This window comes from Suillus discolor (genome assembly GCF_016758755.1).
Source record: "Suillus discolor strain FC423 chromosome Unknown F5147scaffold_39, whole genome shotgun sequence".
NCBI classification, from domain to species: Eukaryota; Fungi; Basidiomycota; class Agaricomycetes; order Boletales; family Suillaceae; genus Suillus; species Suillus discolor.
Window position 1 is genome coordinate 199023 of NW_024541286.1, and position 18554 is coordinate 217576.

Sequence of the window (18554 nt, forward strand, 5' to 3'; positions counted from 1 at the left end):
ATTGGAGATGGTTATCTTCGATCTTCGTAGTGTTCCGAGCAGGAAGTTTTCTACTGTGACAGCGGTTCTTATATTCTTGCGACTGGTCAGGCCGGTACGTTTCGGGGTTTCTTCTACAGATCTTCGGTAGCGTTGAAGATAGGTGCGATCAGGGATCTGGCGTCACAGATGGGTGACGTGCGAGTTAGACTTTAATCTTTTGTTACGACAAACGGTCGTGTGCGACTAGGATAGTTCTAACAGCGACAACCACAACAGTGGTACCGAGTGCTGAGAGTCGTCGGCCTTTACAGACAAGCAAAGGTTGCGTACTCGAACGTAGCTCGTGGTGATTAACGAGGGGTTACGCCGAGATGATAGCGGTTCTACAGACAGTGAGAGGCGTCACTGAAGGTACGAGTCGATGTCGAGCAGGTAGCTTTAGCGGGACAAGGAGTTCAAGGGAAAACCTAGTTGATTGGACTAGTTCTGGGTAGTACCTAGTAAGATTAAAGTAAGGAACATCTACTTTAATCTTCGACCTTATATAAGGCTACTCTATCGTATCTAAGCTCAGCCTAAAGCTGGGTTCTAATCTGCTTATCTACATGAGTCAGAGATAGCGTCCATGAGGCGGGCTTCTATCATAGATAGCGTCCATGCGGTACGCTTCCATCAGAGATAGGATCCACGTGGTATCCTTCTATCAGTACATGAGGCAGCACGAGGCTTGCCTTCTATCTTGATAACATAAATAGGTCTTCTAGACCTATGTCGTCATGTCATGTCACGTGCGGTCCAGACCGCTTATCTAAGCCGGCAATTGCCGCTTATCGTCTCTCGTCTATCGTCGTCTATAGAGCTGGTGAGGCTCCGGTATCGTCTATCGTCTATAGCCGTGCGGGTGGCAGAGGGCTGTGTGCCGGCGGGGGACTCGTGCCATGTTACTGTAACACGCACAGCAAAGCTTGAAGAATTTGACTGAGCCTTCTCGATGTGTAGGCTTGGCCCAGTCAAGTTCACACATGTCAGTGCGTGAATATCGGAGAACATCAAACTCACCCAGGAAACTATAATTGGCTATGTCCTTCCATGATAAGTGTGGTCGGGGAGGATTAAGGGCAGTAGCTTGCACATTATACTTGTTGATGGCATTCCGAATTGCATCTGAACGTCTCTGCAACGCCTTTCTGATCTGTTGCCATAATTTGTACCCTGCTAATGGTGATCAGCTTCCATCGAACACAACACCATTTGCTTACCCATTCCTGAAAGTGAGAGTTTAGATAGTTCGAATAATCGCATGACCACGAGACGCTCTAATTCATCGAGAGCTACACGATACTTCTGGAGCAATACCTCATCCTTGTACTTGTTGTATTCATCGCCTCCGACTGTCCATCGCTCTTCGATTGTGAGCTGACTCTCGATATGGGCAGTGAAAGCTTCAGCGTGCTGGAGTTTAGTGTAAGCAGTGTCGACACGAATTCGGGCTTGACTAAGAATGGCGTTAATTTGACGTATGTCACCAACAGGGACGCTTGTCAGTGCCTGATTGGCAGCCTCTCGAGCCTTGTTCCATTCTGACCTTTTATGAACTAAGTGAGGGAGGAAGAACACGCAATGTCAAACTCAAACTCACTGCCGTTCATTTAGGTCATCAAGAACCTGAATATAGCGAATTTGGAGTTGGTCGCTGAGGGGCTGTTCTTGAAGAGATTCAAGATACGATCTTTCCTCAGTATGGAACCGAGCAAAGTCGGCGTCAGTCAGGTTGAGAGCTTGTTTAATGGCCGACAGTTCAGCAGAGAGAGTGTGTATGAGGGTTAGTGCTTCTTTGTAATGGTTGCGTAAAAAGATGCCTGTCAATGCTATTAGTTGATCAAGTATTGGCTGTGTACGACATGAGATGTACTTAACGCTGCATATTTATCTTGGTCCCAGAAGGCGAAATGCTCCTCGATCATTTGATGGCGATGAAATGGAGAGGCGTGTCTAGTGCTTCATGCAAGATCGTTTGAAGATGAGAATACATGCTCACATCCCTCACCCTCGGTCAGCCCAGTCCCTTTGATATACATTGGGTGCCAATCTAATTGGCACCTTCGGTTATGCGCATGACCATGGAACGCGCCAACCATCATGCACAAATTAAGGCTTTGGGCGAGGGGACCAAGACTGCTGTTAGCTAGAGTCTTCGTGAACGCACAACCAATATCATAAGCGCATCCGCCATTCACACCAAAAACGGACAGCAACTGGTTCATCAGAGCCAAGGGATATTTTGCCCTAAGGTTCAATTTAGCGAAATGCATAGATAATGAAACTAGAACCTACAGTTCACCACTGCGCACCATATCGCAGGCGAGAAGTATAAATCTGTGCTGGCATGCCGCAATGAAAATACCAGACTCGTCGAAAACAGAAAACATTTTCTTCTGCTGCTCGGGTCCAGCATTTCACCACCACTCTGTACAATTGAAGCTAGTCTCAGATTCCACTGGCACAGTTACCAAGTCTTCCCAGTCATCTTGTCGATCTAGACTTGATTTGCTCGGCTACCTTAGTTAGCTTACAGTTGCGACACACATGTATTATTGACATACCGCTGATCTTCGAACTTCATCCTTGAAGGCATCAACAGTCATTTGATCAATCCAGTAGTCAGAATGAGGCTTGCGAGAATCCTCCCGTGCAGTAAGGCCATAAGTAGAGGACACCCATCTTTTGAGGCTGTTGTTGCCATCAATAGAGGCAAGCCACTTGAATGCTAACGGCGGCTCGTCTTCGAGTTGGTAAGAACAGCATGGACATGCGTTGAGGAGACGCCAATCGGGCGTGTTGCGATGAAGCGCTCCATTCAGGCGGCGGTCCACACGATTTAAAATCTCAAGGTATATGTCATAGGTGTCGGAGAATTGGGAATTAAGATAAGGTCGATACGGCATCTATAATACAATGTTGAATCTGAGGTAAACAATGACACATACGAAGGCCTACATCATGGAGATGGCACAGCGCCTTGCACTGTGCCTGAATACTAAATCGAGGACAAGTTCGGTGGCATTGACAATAATTTGCAAGGGTACAGATTGAAATTGCCACTGTCGGAAATAGAGGAGCGCACCCCATATAACCGTGGTAAATGAGTGTCTCATTGGGATAGCGATGCAATGGTTGAGGTTGCAATGACATCTGTTCACAACCTGCAAAAGGTCAGGCAAGTACAACAGAACAAAATAGACGTACCAAACAGATCAATGAGATTGATACCGATCAGCGACGGGCAATCACTACCTGCAACGGCCGGGGCAGTATTTGCAATGCAGGGCATTCCATCACCACGATCACGTACACGGTAGTCCAGATAGGCATCAACCAATCGGTCAATTTGGCTGTGCCACTGCTCCGTTTGGAGTTCAATGCGATCATGGTGTGTGCGAGAATCAACATAGCGACTGAAAATGAAAGTTAACAGAAAAAATCATTGTGTACTGACAATACTCACACGTGCGACAAGGAAGCGACTTGCTCTGATAGACCTTCAAAAGCTTCATATTCGCCGCCCTCATGGCTGATGTCAAAGCCTTCTTCACCTGGTGGAGCTGTGTAGGGTTCATCATCAATGTCTATGCCAACGTCATTGATCATCTTCTCGACTGCCTCGCGATCAACAGATGACATTTCTAACACTAGTAAGGATTTGTGACTGGTACAAAAGTCATGAAGGCTGACCTGATATTTCATGCCTTCTTTTGGTTCGAACTTCCTCGATCCATTGACTTTGCTGACCGGCTGTTAAGACCTTCGACTGACGAGTGAGACCACGGTAGCCATGCTTAATGGCAGCTTTTGACAGGCCAGCAACCTTTCGAGAGGAGGTTCCACGGTAAGCCATCCAGCAAATGTATGATAGAAGAGGGCTGACGGCCTGAATATGTGAGATGGCGATGAGGGAGGAGGAGGGAAGGCTGTGGGAACAGTTCCGTATAGCAGCGTGGAAGGTTTAGCGACGAGGCAAGCCCTGCCGGATAAAATTAACAAATGGGGGATGTTGGTAAAGCGAGGTAGAAGGTGTGTCAATGAGGCGCGTCCTGCCGAATAAGACTATGAGTGAAGTAAGGCAGAAGGTGTGTCAACGTACCTAACACCGAACAGTGTCATAACTCTCAGTGTATGTGTTGTCTGCGAAACGGAGGAGGAGGCGAGACTGTTGAACGTCAGTCAGTATGTAGTTAGTATTAGTAGACATGGCAGCAACGTACCTAACACCGAACAATGCTATATAACTCTCAGTGTGCGTGTCATCTGGCGTGTCATCTGCAAAACGGAGGAGGAGGAGAGACTGTTGAACAACAGTTAGTAGGTACTGGTATTGGTAGGAACGGAAGCAATGTACCTGACACCAAACAGTGCTATATAACTCTCGGTGTGCGTGTCGTCTGCGAAACGGAGGAGGAGAGACTGTTGAACAACAGTTAGTAGTTAGTAGGTACTTGGTATTGGTAGGAACGGAAGCAACGTACCTAACACCAAACAGTGCTATATAACTCTCGGTGTGCGTGTTGTCTGTGAAACGGAGGAGGAGGAGAGACTGTTGAATGACAGTCAGTAGGTACTTGCTGTTGGTAGGAGCGGCAGCAATGTACCTAACACCAAACAGTGCTATAACTCTCGGTGTGCGTGTCGTCTGTGAAACAGAGGAGGAGGCAAGACTGTTGAACGACATCAGGTCAGTAGTTAGTAGGTACTTGGTAGACACGGCAGCAACGTACCTTGCCAACACCAGAGTCACTGACGAGGGGCGACAAACAAAGGGAGATGAGCACCAGAACCGTTGATTTTGTCAAGGGCGATGTCCAGAACCAAGCCTACATATCGCTGACAGCCTCGACATCACAGACGACGATGAGGGAGGGGAAGGAAAGTCATGGGAACAGTTTGTATAGCGGAGCGGATGGTTTAGCGACGAAATGGGAACAGCCGGATTAGCATCGGGGCGGAATGTACACGGAACGGAACCTACCTAGTTTCCCCGAGGCTTGTATGTAGATATATCTAAGGACGCGCAGGATTTGGGGCAAGGTTTATGGCTGGTGTCGAGGTTTTAGCGCAAACGACTATTCTAGTAATTGACAGCACACGTATTTGTCCTGTATTAGTAAAGCTACTTATTGGGAAGGCCAGGTGGCAAAGCCTAATCTCCAGTGAATAAAGAAGAAATGACTGTCTTCCTAGCCTTTTATTAATATTATTATAGTACAGCTGGACCTATGCTATGTAGTGTCCACATATGTCAGTGGCGTGGGTGTACGCCAAAGTATTATATATTACAGTACAATTTGTTCAACACCTCTTCAACAAAAATGACCTCGACTGCAAGCCAACTGGAACGAAGTTTAAGAAGACTTCGGGTGAGTGACTTCTTCATCTTCAGTCAATTTGGCGCGTACTGCCACTCATTTTGTCCAAAGGCCTCAGAGTCTGACTCCCAAGAAGCATCTACCGCGGTGGAATGGGTGCCCTCTAAATACACTCCAGATGTAACTCAGTACGTTCTCGTAAGACCTCCCCGGGCTCCATGCGGCAATCGTTGGCTGTTTGGGTTTCCTCTTGTCAAGAAGGAACTTTGGGACATGGGGACCATTGCTTTCAAACAAATTCAGCCAGAAGAAACTTTACCAGACAACAATGCCTTCATCGCCATGAATTCCCTTACATTTGTCAAGGTACATCTCAGTCTTCGCGTCTGTTCTATGGCACGTGGAAAGGTGGTTGGAAACTTGAAGAATATCCCAGCGGAGTGTATGTCGTCGCCGGGAAAGGTGCTGTTGTTAGTATTATGGAGGGATACAGAACCGGAGGCGACCTGTCCAACACCAAGTCAAGTGCAGTTTCTGGAGGTGAAGCTTAAGCGATCACCGGGATGGTGGGTAGAAGTCCCAGTGCGTATACATATTCATTTTGAGAGCCATTTAGTTGACACCCTTCTTTTTATATAGCAATTTTGATGAATAGTGCGCCATCATTCCATGACTGGCCGTGTTACCTACCCCACTTGTACCAACCTCATTCATTTCTGGGGTGGAACCGATGACTCTTGCACATTATGTGTGATACATGAAACTGAGCAATATATCACTATTTTAGACAAACATGGAGGGACTGTGAGACCATTTGTTGATCCATGGTGTTACGTGACGACTTGCATTCGTCCATTCGTCCGCTCTCAGTCTCTGGTATTTCATTACTAAAGGGATGGCTCACGGCTGCCTCAAAGAATACCTTGTACCAGAAGATTAAAGGCGTCCACGTTAACGCAATCCACCACCGCAAACACCACAATGTTCCTGGCACCGGCAATGACCTTACGGGGTCATGAAGACCAAATTCATTCTATATCCTACTTTCTGAATGGCAAGCGAATGGTCAGCGAATCTGATGATCTCACCGCTCGGCAATGGGATATGCAAGTGGGTAAATGGAATAGTCAATGGACCATCAGATGATGATCTTGCTTGTTGTGCCCAGTCAAACGAACCATAATAGTTGTTGAGTGACACGGTTAAATTCTGGTCCAAACTAATTATCTATGATGCAGGTTATATCCTTACCTTAGGCACCGACTGTTCTAGTCCGACTTGTTGTTATATTTATGTCTCTGCACAACAGTATAACAGACGGCAGAGGTTCTTGATGTCATCTTCTTATGCCTTGCAAAGTTTCATCACCCCACTGTGGTGTTCCTATGTCTTAACAGATCTGATCCTCAAGTGTCCTCAGGTCAGAACTGTCACGGTTGGAGCTTACTCAGCTATGAAATATTGACCATCAATGTCGCTCTCTTCCTTAGGATCCCTAGTCAGTTTCTTTTGTGATTCACTCATTTCTGGTGGCTGTCTGGACATAGGGTCCTCCGCATCCTTGGGCTTGTTTGATGCCTTCTTCATCAGTAAAACCTCACTTTTATTTTTGGTGATGAATCCTAATTTATCCTAATTTTCTCACTTCAACCGGGTTTGAGGAGCCATTGGGGTGACATGAAAGAGACGGCGGAAAATTTGAGAAAAAGGCCACTCGCCCTCTGAATTCTACTTTATTGCTCTTAAAAGTCAGTTACTAGGCATTGACCGACAAAAAAAGCAGTAATAATAGCGCAAACGGCGTCACATTGTCCAATGCAAAGTACAAAACATTGGTTAAAATGGAGTAAATGGTGACATGTGAAGTGTGAAAAAGTGGTCAAAATAGGAAGAAAGGGCAGTGATGTTAAGAGCGAAAATGAATGTAAAACGAAGAAAAGGAGATTAAAGGATATGAAATGCGGATCATGAAAAACAAAACGAGCAAACCGGAGCGATGGTGGGATAGGCAAAATGCAATGGTTTGAAGACGGGCGCCACACAATTGGAAACTCGCAGTGAGCAGTGCAGAAATGACATCTATAGAATGATGTTAGCTCGTCAATAAAGGAAAAAAAGAATCAATCTTTGTTACCACAGGATGGCGCGGATGTCGACGGCTCCTGAGTTGTCATCATCAATGCGAAAGTACTTCTGGAGGCCGACACCGCCCAATTTCTTCAGCAACTTCAGAGCCGTTAATGTTGTGGTCCAGGCTATACTGTCATAATGATGCATAAAACCAGGCTAAGAAGCAGATTTTGGTGATGCATCAACCATGCTAGAGAGCAGTGGTGCATCAGATGCATCATGATGCATCAGTGGTGCATCAGATGCATCATGATGCATCAGTGATGCATGATCCTCCTGTGCCAAATTGGGCTTCCGTTCGCTGGGATGTGCCTGGCGGAACTCTCCGTACCTTGCTTACCTATGCTACATCCAGACTCCTGCGCCAAATTGGGCTTCCATTCATTGGGATGTGCCTGGCGGAACTCTCCGCACCATGCTTCCCTTGTTCGTACCTTGCTTACCTATGCTACATCCAGACCGTTCCAGGCGTTTACCTTGCTATCCAGCTATTTAATTCATTTTTGGTAGGCTTTCGCTCGTTACTTGAGAAGATGATGTCATTTTGGAGATTCATATCACTAAGTCCAGCTCTTGTTTAGTAATTAGCGTTAATTGTACTTGAGAAGATGATGTCATTTTTGAGATTTATATCACTAAGTCCAGCTCTTGTTTAGTAATTAGCGTTAATTGACATGACTGTACGTGGGCATGCAGGAGTATATAGCATGTAATTTTCACAACTCTTACAAAGGTTCTCATTTATAAGACATCGAGACAAATTCAATTATATTACGAACTCGCCACGCAACAAGATACATGCTAGTACTACGTTAAGGCCATACTATCTACGCTGCTTACTGATTATTTATGTTGAGCACGTCTATGATTAAATTATATTAGCACTATGTAACATGCAGCATACAAAAAACCTACTTTGTTGGCCCACCAATCTCGTTGTCACATTCTTGCGCATTAAAAGGTTTTCGTGCTCGGCGACGCCCCTCTGGGAGTGGATCAAATGGATCAACCGACGAAGTAGGTGCCATTGGTTGTTGTAGACGCCTTCCACGACGAGGCATAGTTCTGGCTTCGACCGGCAAAGTCGGTGCATTGTTCTGCGTCCCAGAACCTCCAATGTCTGGGAAGGAAGTCACAGGAGGAACCGGAGGGAGAAAGACTTCGGGATACAGTGCTTCGTTCTGTGTCCCAGAACCTCCTACATTTGGGAGGGAAGTCACAGGAGGAACGGGAGGGAGAAAGACTTCAGGATGAGGTGTCCCAGAACCTCCGACATTTGGGAGGGAAGTCGCAGGAGGAATGGGAGGGAGAAAGACTTCAGGATACGGTGCTTCGTTCTGCATCCCAGAACCTCCAACATTTGTGAGGGAAGTCACAGGAGGAACTGGAGGGAGAAAGACTCCGGGATGAGCACTAGTGTCATGGCAAGCGTTCAGAGGTGGGAAGTCCAAAATCCAGATGTCGAAACTTGGGTCATTGATGACAGTGGTAAACATATTGTAGTCAAACGCAGAGGTGTCGGTGCCACTTAAATCGTGGTTATTGAATGATGTAAAGTGCGAATCACTGGTGAGCTGAACACCAGGTGTCAATGATGCATCACTTGATGCGGCGCCAAAGTCATTTCCAACGGATGACTCAGACTGAGGAGTCATCCGGTACATGCCAGTAGTGTTGATTGAAACATCTGCTTCCACATGACACCCGCCTTGCGCATCACCGCTAGCGCTCATCACTCAATCCTCATCGGAGTCATCATCTGAGCTTAATGATGAATCATCCCCTTCCTCAGCATCTAAGCCTTGGGGCACTGTGGACTCAAACACTATTTAAAAGGTGAGTGTATGTAACTAAAGACTTATACTATTAACATACTGAGAGCGTCTTTGACAAATGTCAGGAATGCAGCCTGCACTGCATCAAAATTGGCATATGTCTGATCAAACTGCGCCCCACTCTTGAGCTCACCAACATGATAGCTTTACAACATTAGTAAGCTTACTTCGTTAATAAACTTTACTTACTTGTACACAGACACCTCTCCTGTACTAGGATCGTTTCCTCCCATCAGGATCAAGAACTTCCACCCACCCGTGGCATATGCAAGGTACTTGAGGATCCGATCAAGCATCGGACAAAGCTCACGGATAGCTCTGCAGGTTTCGTTCATTCTTCAAGATCCAAACATTCGAAGGAAGTACGTACTTAATCTTCATCTTGTCGTCAATTTTTGGCAGCTTGCCAGACTTCTGGCGTAAGCGTGCTTTTGCATGCTTTGCCTTTGCCTTTGCCTTTGCCTTTGCCTTTGCCTTTGCCTTTTTGTACTTCCTTTCGATCTTATTCTTGACTTCTTCACTTTCTTCAGAGTACACACGGCGTTTATTTAGCTTTGGTCCACGGTTAGTAACATTCTGGACTCTGATTTCGGTGTCCGCAGTGTCCTTGACTTTCTCCTCATAGTATTCGTGTGAGTAGACATCCATTTTGTGTGGTGCACAAGTCCCCTTAAGTTCTATACCACCAGCTAACACGGTGTCGAACTTCAATACTCCTTTGACGCCACTCGTACGGCCCAGATGTGAAGGATTTTTTCGCCACCAGAACCATGTGGCAAGTTGCTAATCAAAATGAGTCGGTATGTGTGGTTTTACATGTTCTAACCGCAGACGGTAGTACTCACCTGTTCGCGACTTTCCACAGCAGCTGCCAATTCTTTCACTTGGTCTGGCGTAAGGACATAGTCTACTGGTAAGTCGCCAAATAGAACTTTTCGCTCTGGCCATCTCTCGAACCACATTTTATTAATTTTTTTCCAGAACTCCTCATATCTCTTTTCTGCAGCGCGCTCGCGAAATTCTGCATACAAGGAGGTGAGCAATTCCTCTTGTTCGTCGGTTGTCCATTTCTGAGGCATCTATCATCGAGATTAGTAGGAGCAAAGTTTTAACATCCTGGCACATACAGCGGTTAGACTTGTGGGGCAGGGGGGGGGATAATCTCAGTAGGTAGTAAGTTGGGGAGGGATGTTTGTCTTCGTTATTCAAATATCATAGAGTCCATTTCTCGTCCATGTGCCGAAACGCCGTCTTTACCTTTACCGATCGCTCCTTTTTGAACATGTTGAATCTAACTAAATTTTGACAAGATCCGCATTTCTCAGATGCACCAGACAACGTCTACAAGAATTGTGTTCATTGCCACCACAAAACGACACTGTCTAGTACAATACTTTCTAACCTCGACATCTACAAATATATGCCGCCATTGCTTCATCAACGTTGTCTGCTATTGTAAGTGCTATTGTTGCGACGCACAAAACATGCAATGAACCTCGTCGACTTCTTGACTTTAAAAAAGTCGTTCAACCTGGATGATGTCAGGTGCGTCTCTCTGTAAATAGAGTTTGCATAAATAAATGATTTGATCTGCTGTGTTGTTCAAATCAATATATGTTATGATGACTAGGAAATCAAAGACATACTCGTTGACGACGTTGAATCACAAATTTGAGTGACACCTGTTGTAAGTCGGACAGCTCCTGCTCCTGCGGTACCCCAGGGTAGTATACTGCACGTTCGGGGCAAGCCATGAACCATTGAGTGAAAACATTCTCCCAAAACATATCCTGCTCTTCCACAGACCCAGAGCGAACCAGCTTAAACCCAGGCAGAAACTGTTTGAGCATGTCACGCTGCTCGCGCATGAGTATTTGAGTGTCAGACATGGACATACTAGTGCGAGTAAGCAGTAGGAGGATAACTCAGCTGTAGGCTAATGTCACTCAAAGCTGGGAGAAACTGAGCGCAGTCCATACCTTGATGCGTAGTGTTATTCTTAAAAAGATCGCCCCAGCCCATAGTAACAAATATTGAGCCACAAGGCAGACCTGAGCGAAATGGATCTTGTAGGAAGCACCAGTGAACCAGAAGCACCGACCAGTGGAAACTCACTGAACGACAAAGTTTCAGCCCAGGGAAAACAACCGTTGTAGAGACTCGCACCTCTCAATGCGGAATATACGGCCCTATTACCCACATAATTCCCTACACGTTCCAGCTCTTATCCGAAGGATCAGTCATACGCGCTCTCACGCGCGCGCCCTACGTACGCGCCTCGTTCGCGCGCCTTACACGCACTTGCGCCTTTCGCGCGCGCTCGTGCGCCTCCCCTTAGGCCTTCGTACCCTTGTCCGTCCGTCCATCCTATGTCCTCGCTGATTTACTGGTGCGTTATTCTTATCCCTTTCACTGAATTGACGTACCTTCGGTCCGATCTCCGCGCTTACATACAGAAAGTCTATCATAGGCTTTAGAATATATTTAGAGTTGATATGGTTACTCGGTTCGGTACCACACTCGGAAGCACGCCGCATAGCGTAATCTCCCTTCTTAAATAGAGGGAAAGTTCCTTGGAACGGACTTCCTTCCCTTCTCCCTTATCTGAGTATACTGCAAATTGTATAAGTGCACCTTAGTACTTGAAATCCGATTATACTTCACTATTCTACCATCGCTCGTGCATCTGCTATACTTGAACACTCTCCCCCATTGCTCAAAAGCACGCTTCCACATACGCGCGCGCCCCTCGCATCTTTTGCTCGCGCGCGCCCTTTGCGCGCCTTCGCATTGCTTACTCGCGCCTATGCGCGCGTTATCTTCTCACGCCTTCGCGCGCCTGTTACCACCCGTCTAGTTGGCAAAGACTCCCTCCATTACATTAAAGAGGAACTTCTCTCAGTAGCTGTCCTTTGGGTCGAGTCGTATTCTCGTATCCTGGTCTTACTGTAGAACCCCCGTTAGCTTTAGCATTTCACCTATAGTCAAGATTCCTCACCTTCACCATTAGAGCATGTCATGCTGCTTTCGTATGAGTGTTTGTGTTGTGGACATGGATGATATTAGTACGAGTCAGCAGTAGAAGGGTGAATCAAGCTGTGGAGAGTACTGACCATACCTTCGTGTATAGTGTTGTTCTGAAAAAGATCGGCCCAGCCCATAGCAACAAATGTTGAGCCACAAGGCAAACCTGAGGGGAAGCACCACCGAAGCAGAAGTGCTACCCCGGGCCACCGGAAGGTAGTACCTGAGCGAGTAGTCAGTCCATACCAGCAGCTAATTCATATGATACTCACCTGTATTCTGCCTGAGTACAAGTGTTGAATGTTAACGTTGAAGTTTGAAGGTTCAAACGAGTCGACTTGGGTGACCTGTGAGAGTCAGACTGGGACGTGACATCCCGGTGATGTGACTTGGAAGAATGAAATTAGTAAGTTAGTATGCAGTGTCACTTAATCGATACAATCCTACCATGTATATACAAAGCTATTAATGTCTGACCGATGATAACATCCAACCTAGTGCATGACTAATGTAAGTTGAGTACACTCCAAACCATTCAGATTCAATTCGAAACTTATTGTGGTCCTACCCATGATCAGTAGTACTTACTAGTAATTGCCAGGTCGAAGCTACTTATTAACGTCCGACTGATCATGTCCAACCTAGTGACTGCAGCAATGATTAACGGACATTGGCCCATCTCACAACAATGAATAATGTAAGGTCAAGAAAGGTGCTAATTATCATTCATGTCATTCACTGCACTCACAACTAATTGTATCTAATATGCAGACCGTATGGCGTAGTGATCAGTATCATGAGCCATCATCCTTTCCATGGCAGCTCGTGTGGTCTGACGAATCGAAGCTTCCGAGTCCAAAGTGCACTCTTAAGTTGCTTTCCTCTCACAAAAAAGTCTATCTTACATGGGTACAGTGAAGTACAGCAAAGTCGTGGTAGTTGCGAATTAAATTTTGATGCCCTTCTGATACATCATCTCCCCCATCGAGTGAGCAAATGTGAGCTCACAAACTCCTCCAGAAAACAACAGAATCTCGATGTCCTCCAGATACGCAAGCACCGTCCTTAAGAAGCGCGTGACCGAGTCAGCGGCATGCCACTCCGAGTCAGGAGAGACCCCACAGAAATACATAATTTGATCTTGTGCGGGAATGGTTTGGTCGAGTAGTTTTTGAAACTTAGCGATCTCAGTTTCGATGATGGAGATATCACCAGGGGAGGAGTCTTTGGGGAAACTCTTCACGTAGTTGCATAAGACTCCCTCGACAAATTTGCAGGGGTCCTTGCCGATCACTGCCAATATTTCATCCTTTGTGTCTTTGAGGATGCGTGAGCATTCGGGAAGATCATATCTATTGAAATCGAGTTTAATTTTCATTTCATTTCTATTTATAAAAATGACATACGGCTTGTTCTTTTCATCATCGTCCGAGTCAGAAGACTCAGACGTGGACCCATCTTCATCTTCATCTCCGCAAGGCAATGCTTTTGCGACAGCCTTCAGGAGGTCTTTTGTGAATTTCTTCGCTGCCTGTGATTGCTCACTTTTCGAGCTACGAAGCACTCTCCGCCTCTTCAAAATATCATCTCTATGTCTTCGGTTGCGATTGGCCGACCGGTCAGGAACCAATGGATATAATAAATTGTACAACATACTTGGCATAATGACGCCGGTGCCTTTCGCGCGCCGCTTGTAGCTTGGCCTTGGGTGTTTGATGAATAGCTGGACGGGGCATCTTGACTAGTAGAGCAGTAGGGTCAACAGTCATAGTAGGATAGTAGTGGATCACCACTGCAAGGCCAATACCCAGTGCATTTTCTACGATTCGGACCAGAGGATCATCACAAGGACTGGTTTGGTAGCCGGTGGGTCCCATTCAATCATTATCACCGAGAAGCTTACGCACTAACCCCACTTTGAACTGCCTCGCCTTTAACATGGCTTCCAGTACTTGTGCTTTTCCAACAATCATCGGTGTCGACAAACATTCAAATCCAAGTCAATTAATCAATAAGAATGAATATATTGTCAACAAGACTTGAGTATTCATGTCTGGGTATGTTATGTCTTCCCAGACATTAGATCCTTTGAGGTAAATTCCTTTGAGACCCTCCGTTGTAATACTCACTGGCAAATCCCTAGAATCTTTGATAGCTCTTGGTCCTACACTCCTTCGGTCTTGGCACTATGTACCAACTTGTACATTATATTTCCTTACCTGTCTCAAGTTTACCTGGACATCAAATGCGACGGCAAAAGGCCTTGCAAGTAAGTCCTTCCCCCAAAGTACCGATTGAAAGTGATCTGAGACATGTTACCCAGTTCTTCAAACGCAGGCCCCACCCGAATCGATGGCATCGCCGAGAGTGTCACCACAACCACTCACCGAACTATCCAATGCATTCCTTCGCGTTCCTTTCAACAAGTCAACAGTCGGAAATGACCGAAACTCAATCAGTATATACCACCCTCTACCTCACAGACGCAAGAGACTGTCCATACCGCCTTCAGATTTGCAGGGTGTCGAGATGGGAATATGAAGGTGTCTAGTGGCCATCTGACTAGTTGCCCGTCATCTTCGACAACACCTCAGTCTTCCCAAATTGGACCTGAGGAAGAAACAACCGGGTTTGATTTTTCAATGTTTGATGAACCTTCAGCATCCATGGACATGGGTGAAGACGATACATTGAATCAAAGTTACAAACGCAAACGGACAGCTGGTGTAAGTGGTCCTTACTATTACTGTTGTATTATTCCATGCTCACTGTCCTTGTCAGGACAATCCACTCCTTGTTTGGATCAGGGAACGTGAGACATATCTCTCAGAGATAATCCGGTTGGATGGACGTGGCGAAAATGCTAGGGACATGTGTGCAAGCTGTGGCATGAATCCTGCAGAATTCCGATGTCAGGATTGCGATGATACACAATTGTATTGTGGTACATGCTCATTGGTAAATCATGCCCGGTCTCCCACCCATCGCATGCAGGTACGTGATATCTAATGAGAAAAAGCAAATTACATTAATCTATTTGCAGCAGTGGAATGGTGTATTTTTCGAGGTTGCTTCCTTGAAGATGTTAGGCCTCCAAGTGCAACTTGGGCATCCCATCGGTCAACAATGCATCCTCCTGCAGCCAGCATTTAACAATGACTTTGTGCTGATAGATATGAATGGGATACATGAAATAGGATTAGACTTCTGCAGGTGTGAAACATCAGAGACACATGTCAAACAACTCCTTCGTTATGGATGGTTCCCTTCAACGTCAACTGATCCCAGAACAGCGGCTATGTTTCGACTTTTGAACTTTTATCAAATTCTATCTTTTGAATCGAAGGCATTGGCTTACGAGTTCTATCATTCCCTTGTTCGACTCACGGATAATACGGGATGATGAAACGCATGCTGGTACACTTATATCTATAAATTTCCTTTCAATTTCTTACTGTCTAACTTAGGATCGCTATGACGGATTCATGCGAATGGTTCGTGAATGGTGGCATCTCACAATGCTGAAACGTTTCGGATGTGGTCACGATCCCAGTAGCGTAGACGGTACATCACAGGGCAAATGTGTAGTTCTATGTCCAGCATGTCCGCAGCCGGGGAAGAATCTACCTGATGGTTGGCAAACTGCCATGAAAGCAAAATGGTATGTAGTGCTACATAAATTAATCATAGTGAGAGGCTGATGTCATTAGGTGGTTGTATGCAGTGTTTTTAGCAATCGACGCGAACTTTCGGTTGAAGAGACGGAACGTGTCAAGTGATCAAACAGACCCTAGTCTTTCGAAAGGCTGGGCATACTTCGTCGAGGAGAAGGATTACAAGGCCTTCCTAGCCGAACATCTTGCTGATGCGCAGGAGGTATGTGACCTGTTGATTGATGACTTGATGTTCCCTCAAACTGTCTCTCAGAAAAGCACGTGTTCAAGCCACAATGCCGTCAATATGGCGGATACGAAACAGTCACAAGGGCTTGCTGCTACAGGCGTTGGCACAGTAGACTGTGCCCGTCATAATTTCAAACAGCCAAATGGAGTTGGGGATTTGCAGAAGGGCGAGAAGTAGGTTATACTCTCACCGTGCTCGTATGTGCCCTGTCTTATCGTGCACTTCACAGGTATATCAACATGGATTATTTATTTTTCTCGACTTTGCGTGGTATGCAGCTCGAAATGCTTAACGTGTCATACAATATTGCGTGCCAATGGCACAAAAACCTCTGGGCCCGCATGAAGTCATTTCCTCAATCCCACAGTTTAAACTACGTTACAAAGATTATACGGTTCTTTGTACCCAAATTCCATCTCCCTGCGCACATTGCAAAATGTCAGACAGTCTTCTCGTTCAACTTCACACAGTTTGTCGGCCAAACTGATGGTGAGGCTCCAGAGCGAGGCTGGTCGAACATCAACCCTGTGGCCTCGAGTACCAAAGCGATGGGTCCTGGCTGTCGCCTTGACACGCTGGACGACCACTTCGGGGATTGGAACTGGAAAAAGACTGTTGGGTTGGGTGCATCCCTCCTCCACAAGATGAGGGATGCTCTTACCGAGAAGGCTGAACATGAACTCGTGTTTGAGGAATTTGATGCTGCTATCACTCCCCAGCATCGTTCTGTGTGGTTGGTGGAAATGAAAACTTGGGAAGAGAATCCGAATGATACATTGATCCCTAATCCGCTTGAGGCCAAAACTATGGGTGAGTATTTTCTGTTATTCTACAGAGATCTTGGACTAACGGTTTTGTTTAGCTATAATGCAAGCCGGAGTACGGCTAAAGCTTGCGGAGCTGGAGGGTGAGGAGCTTCAGCGAGGTATAGACTCCTCTTTGCACCCAGAAGTTTTGCCCAGCATCCTCATTGCTTCCGGCATAGACCTTGAAGAGGAACAGTGAGTAATTCCCTTCTGGCGGTTGTAAATAAGCTGACAGACTTTGCAAGGTGTCGTTTGGGCAACATTGCCGAGTCAATGGGTCAACATGCCACCGACATGCAGAAAGGCAGCCTCATGCGAATGCGGAACTCGCTCTGTCATAGGATCGATATATGGCGATGTGCGCAGGTCCTTTACCTCCCAGCCATTCAGGGGCTTATTGATCAGGCAACTGCACATGAAAGCCACGAGCATGCTGAATGTATACAGCTATGGCTACCTTCACAGCTCAAAACCAAGCCATGTGATCCGCACCTATGAGACGACGAATGGGAATTGCGCTACGCACAGGCCCATGATGCGCTGGAAGAACTTCGGCAGTGCCTGCGAATTCACTGTTCCCTCCTGACATTCAAAAGAGAGTGGATGCGTGGTCAGGGTGCGAACACTCGAGGACAGAACACTCTTGCTCATGTCCACCGAAAGCGCACTGCCTGCGTGAAACGATATCGGTCAGTGTGGATAGCACTCAATGCCCTAGCTACAATTATGAAGAAGAAAGATTGGGAGGGCAGGTTGCAGGAACTGGCAGACGGGCACATCAAGCCCCTTGTGGATCCATTTGCTACTGGCGAAGGGAGACACCATGTGTCGTGGATTTGGATGATGGATGGTGTGGATTGTGGCGATGAAGGTGACAACGATGGTAAGCACTCGTTGTGATCTATATTTTGCAGGCTAACACACTACAAGGTGTGCAAATTGAGTGGTGCAAAAGCCGTGCAAGGGCACTGCAATGGTTGGAAGAGGTGGAATTACTGAGGGAAGAGATGTGCAGGGTGTTGCAATTTTTTGCCTGGCACGGAGCATGGTGGGAAGGACAGGGAAAGTGGTGTATCGGGGAGTGTGCTGCTGACATTGAAGGTCTGCGAGCATATGCTTTCTGACAAGCTAACATCCGTCGCAGGCTCGCAGACCATTTTCGTGTCCTATGGACGCCTTTTCTTTCACCGGAAGGTCTCATCGATGCACCACCTCAGTTGTCCAAGCACTCGTTACCAAACCTCATGATTCCTGACATTCCCTAACCTGCTTCTGCGCTGTGCCTGATCGCTGTTCCTAATAGTGTACCTCTTGATTATAAAATTTGTTTTGATGTTCAAGTTAAGTTGCCGAAGACTTGGCTGGTAAATTGACCGAAATACAAATGACCGAACTACAAAGTAATTGGCTGAACTATCAGGCAGGCAATTGACCGAGCTATAGACTATAGGTCTGCTAGTTAGCATGTCTTGATGCATCAAAAAATAAGCTAAGCAGCATACAAGATGCATCAC

The 18554-nt window shown here is 46.3% G+C and overlaps 8 protein-coding genes across 8 annotated transcripts; 2 read left to right on the forward strand and 6 right to left on the reverse strand.

Moving 5' to 3' along the window:
* Positions 1-786: 786 nt before the first annotated feature.
* Positions 787-3111, reverse strand: F5147DRAFT_746487 (uncharacterized protein; the record flags this gene model as incomplete). Its single annotated transcript, XM_041439849.1, has 10 exons — positions 787-894; positions 962-1194; positions 1242-1477; positions 1622-1850; positions 1895-1980; positions 2059-2167; positions 2189-2268; positions 2317-2420; positions 2586-2927; positions 2980-3111. The coding sequence occupies 10 exons, from the start codon at positions 3109-3111 to the stop codon at positions 787-789; spliced, it is 1659 nt and encodes a 552-aa protein (XP_041291113.1).
* Positions 3112-3117: 6 nt separating this feature from the next.
* F5147DRAFT_547920 (uncharacterized protein) lies at positions 3118-3630 on the reverse strand (the record flags this gene model as incomplete). The annotated part of the gene is made up of 3 exons (XM_041430353.1): positions 3118-3185; positions 3229-3437; positions 3488-3630. Coding segments are annotated over 3 exons (420 nt in total), but the record flags the coding sequence as incomplete, so codon positions are not given.
* A 355-nt stretch (positions 3631-3985) lies between these two features.
* Positions 3986-4708, reverse strand: F5147DRAFT_775388 (uncharacterized protein; the record flags this gene model as incomplete). Its single annotated transcript, XM_041441714.1, has 5 exons — positions 3986-4073; positions 4124-4189; positions 4245-4324; positions 4379-4421; positions 4506-4708. 5 exons carry the CDS (start codon positions 4706-4708, stop codon positions 3986-3988), a joined length of 480 nt encoding a protein of 159 aa, XP_041291115.1.
* A 637-nt stretch (positions 4709-5345) lies between these two features.
* F5147DRAFT_806028 (uncharacterized protein) lies at positions 5346-6150 on the forward strand (the record flags this gene model as incomplete). The annotated part of the gene is made up of 4 exons (XM_041443361.1): positions 5346-5393; positions 5454-5708; positions 5751-5924; positions 6130-6150. The coding sequence occupies 4 exons, from the start codon at positions 5346-5348 to the stop codon at positions 6148-6150; spliced, it is 498 nt and encodes a 165-aa protein (XP_041291116.1).
* Positions 6151-8383: 2233 nt separating this feature from the next.
* Positions 8384-9127, reverse strand: F5147DRAFT_775389 (uncharacterized protein; the record flags this gene model as incomplete). Its single annotated transcript, XM_041441715.1, has 1 exon — positions 8384-9127. The coding sequence occupies one exon, from the start codon at positions 9125-9127 to the stop codon at positions 8384-8386; it is 744 nt and encodes a 247-aa protein (XP_041291117.1).
* Positions 9128-9208: 81 nt separating this feature from the next.
* On the reverse strand, positions 9209-11196 carry F5147DRAFT_775390 (uncharacterized protein; the record flags this gene model as incomplete). Its single annotated transcript, XM_041441716.1, has 6 exons — positions 9209-9297; positions 9348-9451; positions 9497-9625; positions 9678-10090; positions 10153-10386; positions 10954-11196. The coding sequence occupies 6 exons, from the start codon at positions 11194-11196 to the stop codon at positions 9209-9211; spliced, it is 1212 nt and encodes a 403-aa protein (XP_041291118.1).
* Positions 11197-13277: 2081 nt separating this feature from the next.
* F5147DRAFT_775391 (uncharacterized protein) lies at positions 13278-14100 on the reverse strand (the record flags this gene model as incomplete). The annotated part of the gene is made up of 3 exons (XM_041441717.1): positions 13278-13683; positions 13738-13920; positions 13988-14100. The coding sequence occupies 3 exons, from the start codon at positions 14098-14100 to the stop codon at positions 13278-13280; spliced, it is 702 nt and encodes a 233-aa protein (XP_041291119.1).
* An 897-nt stretch (positions 14101-14997) lies between these two features.
* Positions 14998-18305, forward strand: F5147DRAFT_746489 (uncharacterized protein; the record flags this gene model as incomplete). Its single annotated transcript, XM_041439850.1, has 12 exons — positions 14998-15007; positions 15162-15325; positions 15375-15707; positions 15799-15992; positions 16042-16207; positions 16259-16407; positions 16464-17044; positions 17097-17235; positions 17286-17406; positions 17569-17923; positions 17971-18088; positions 18185-18305. The coding sequence occupies 12 exons, from the start codon at positions 14998-15000 to the stop codon at positions 18303-18305; spliced, it is 2451 nt and encodes an 816-aa protein (XP_041291120.1).
* Between the last annotated feature and the right edge of the window lie 249 nt (positions 18306-18554).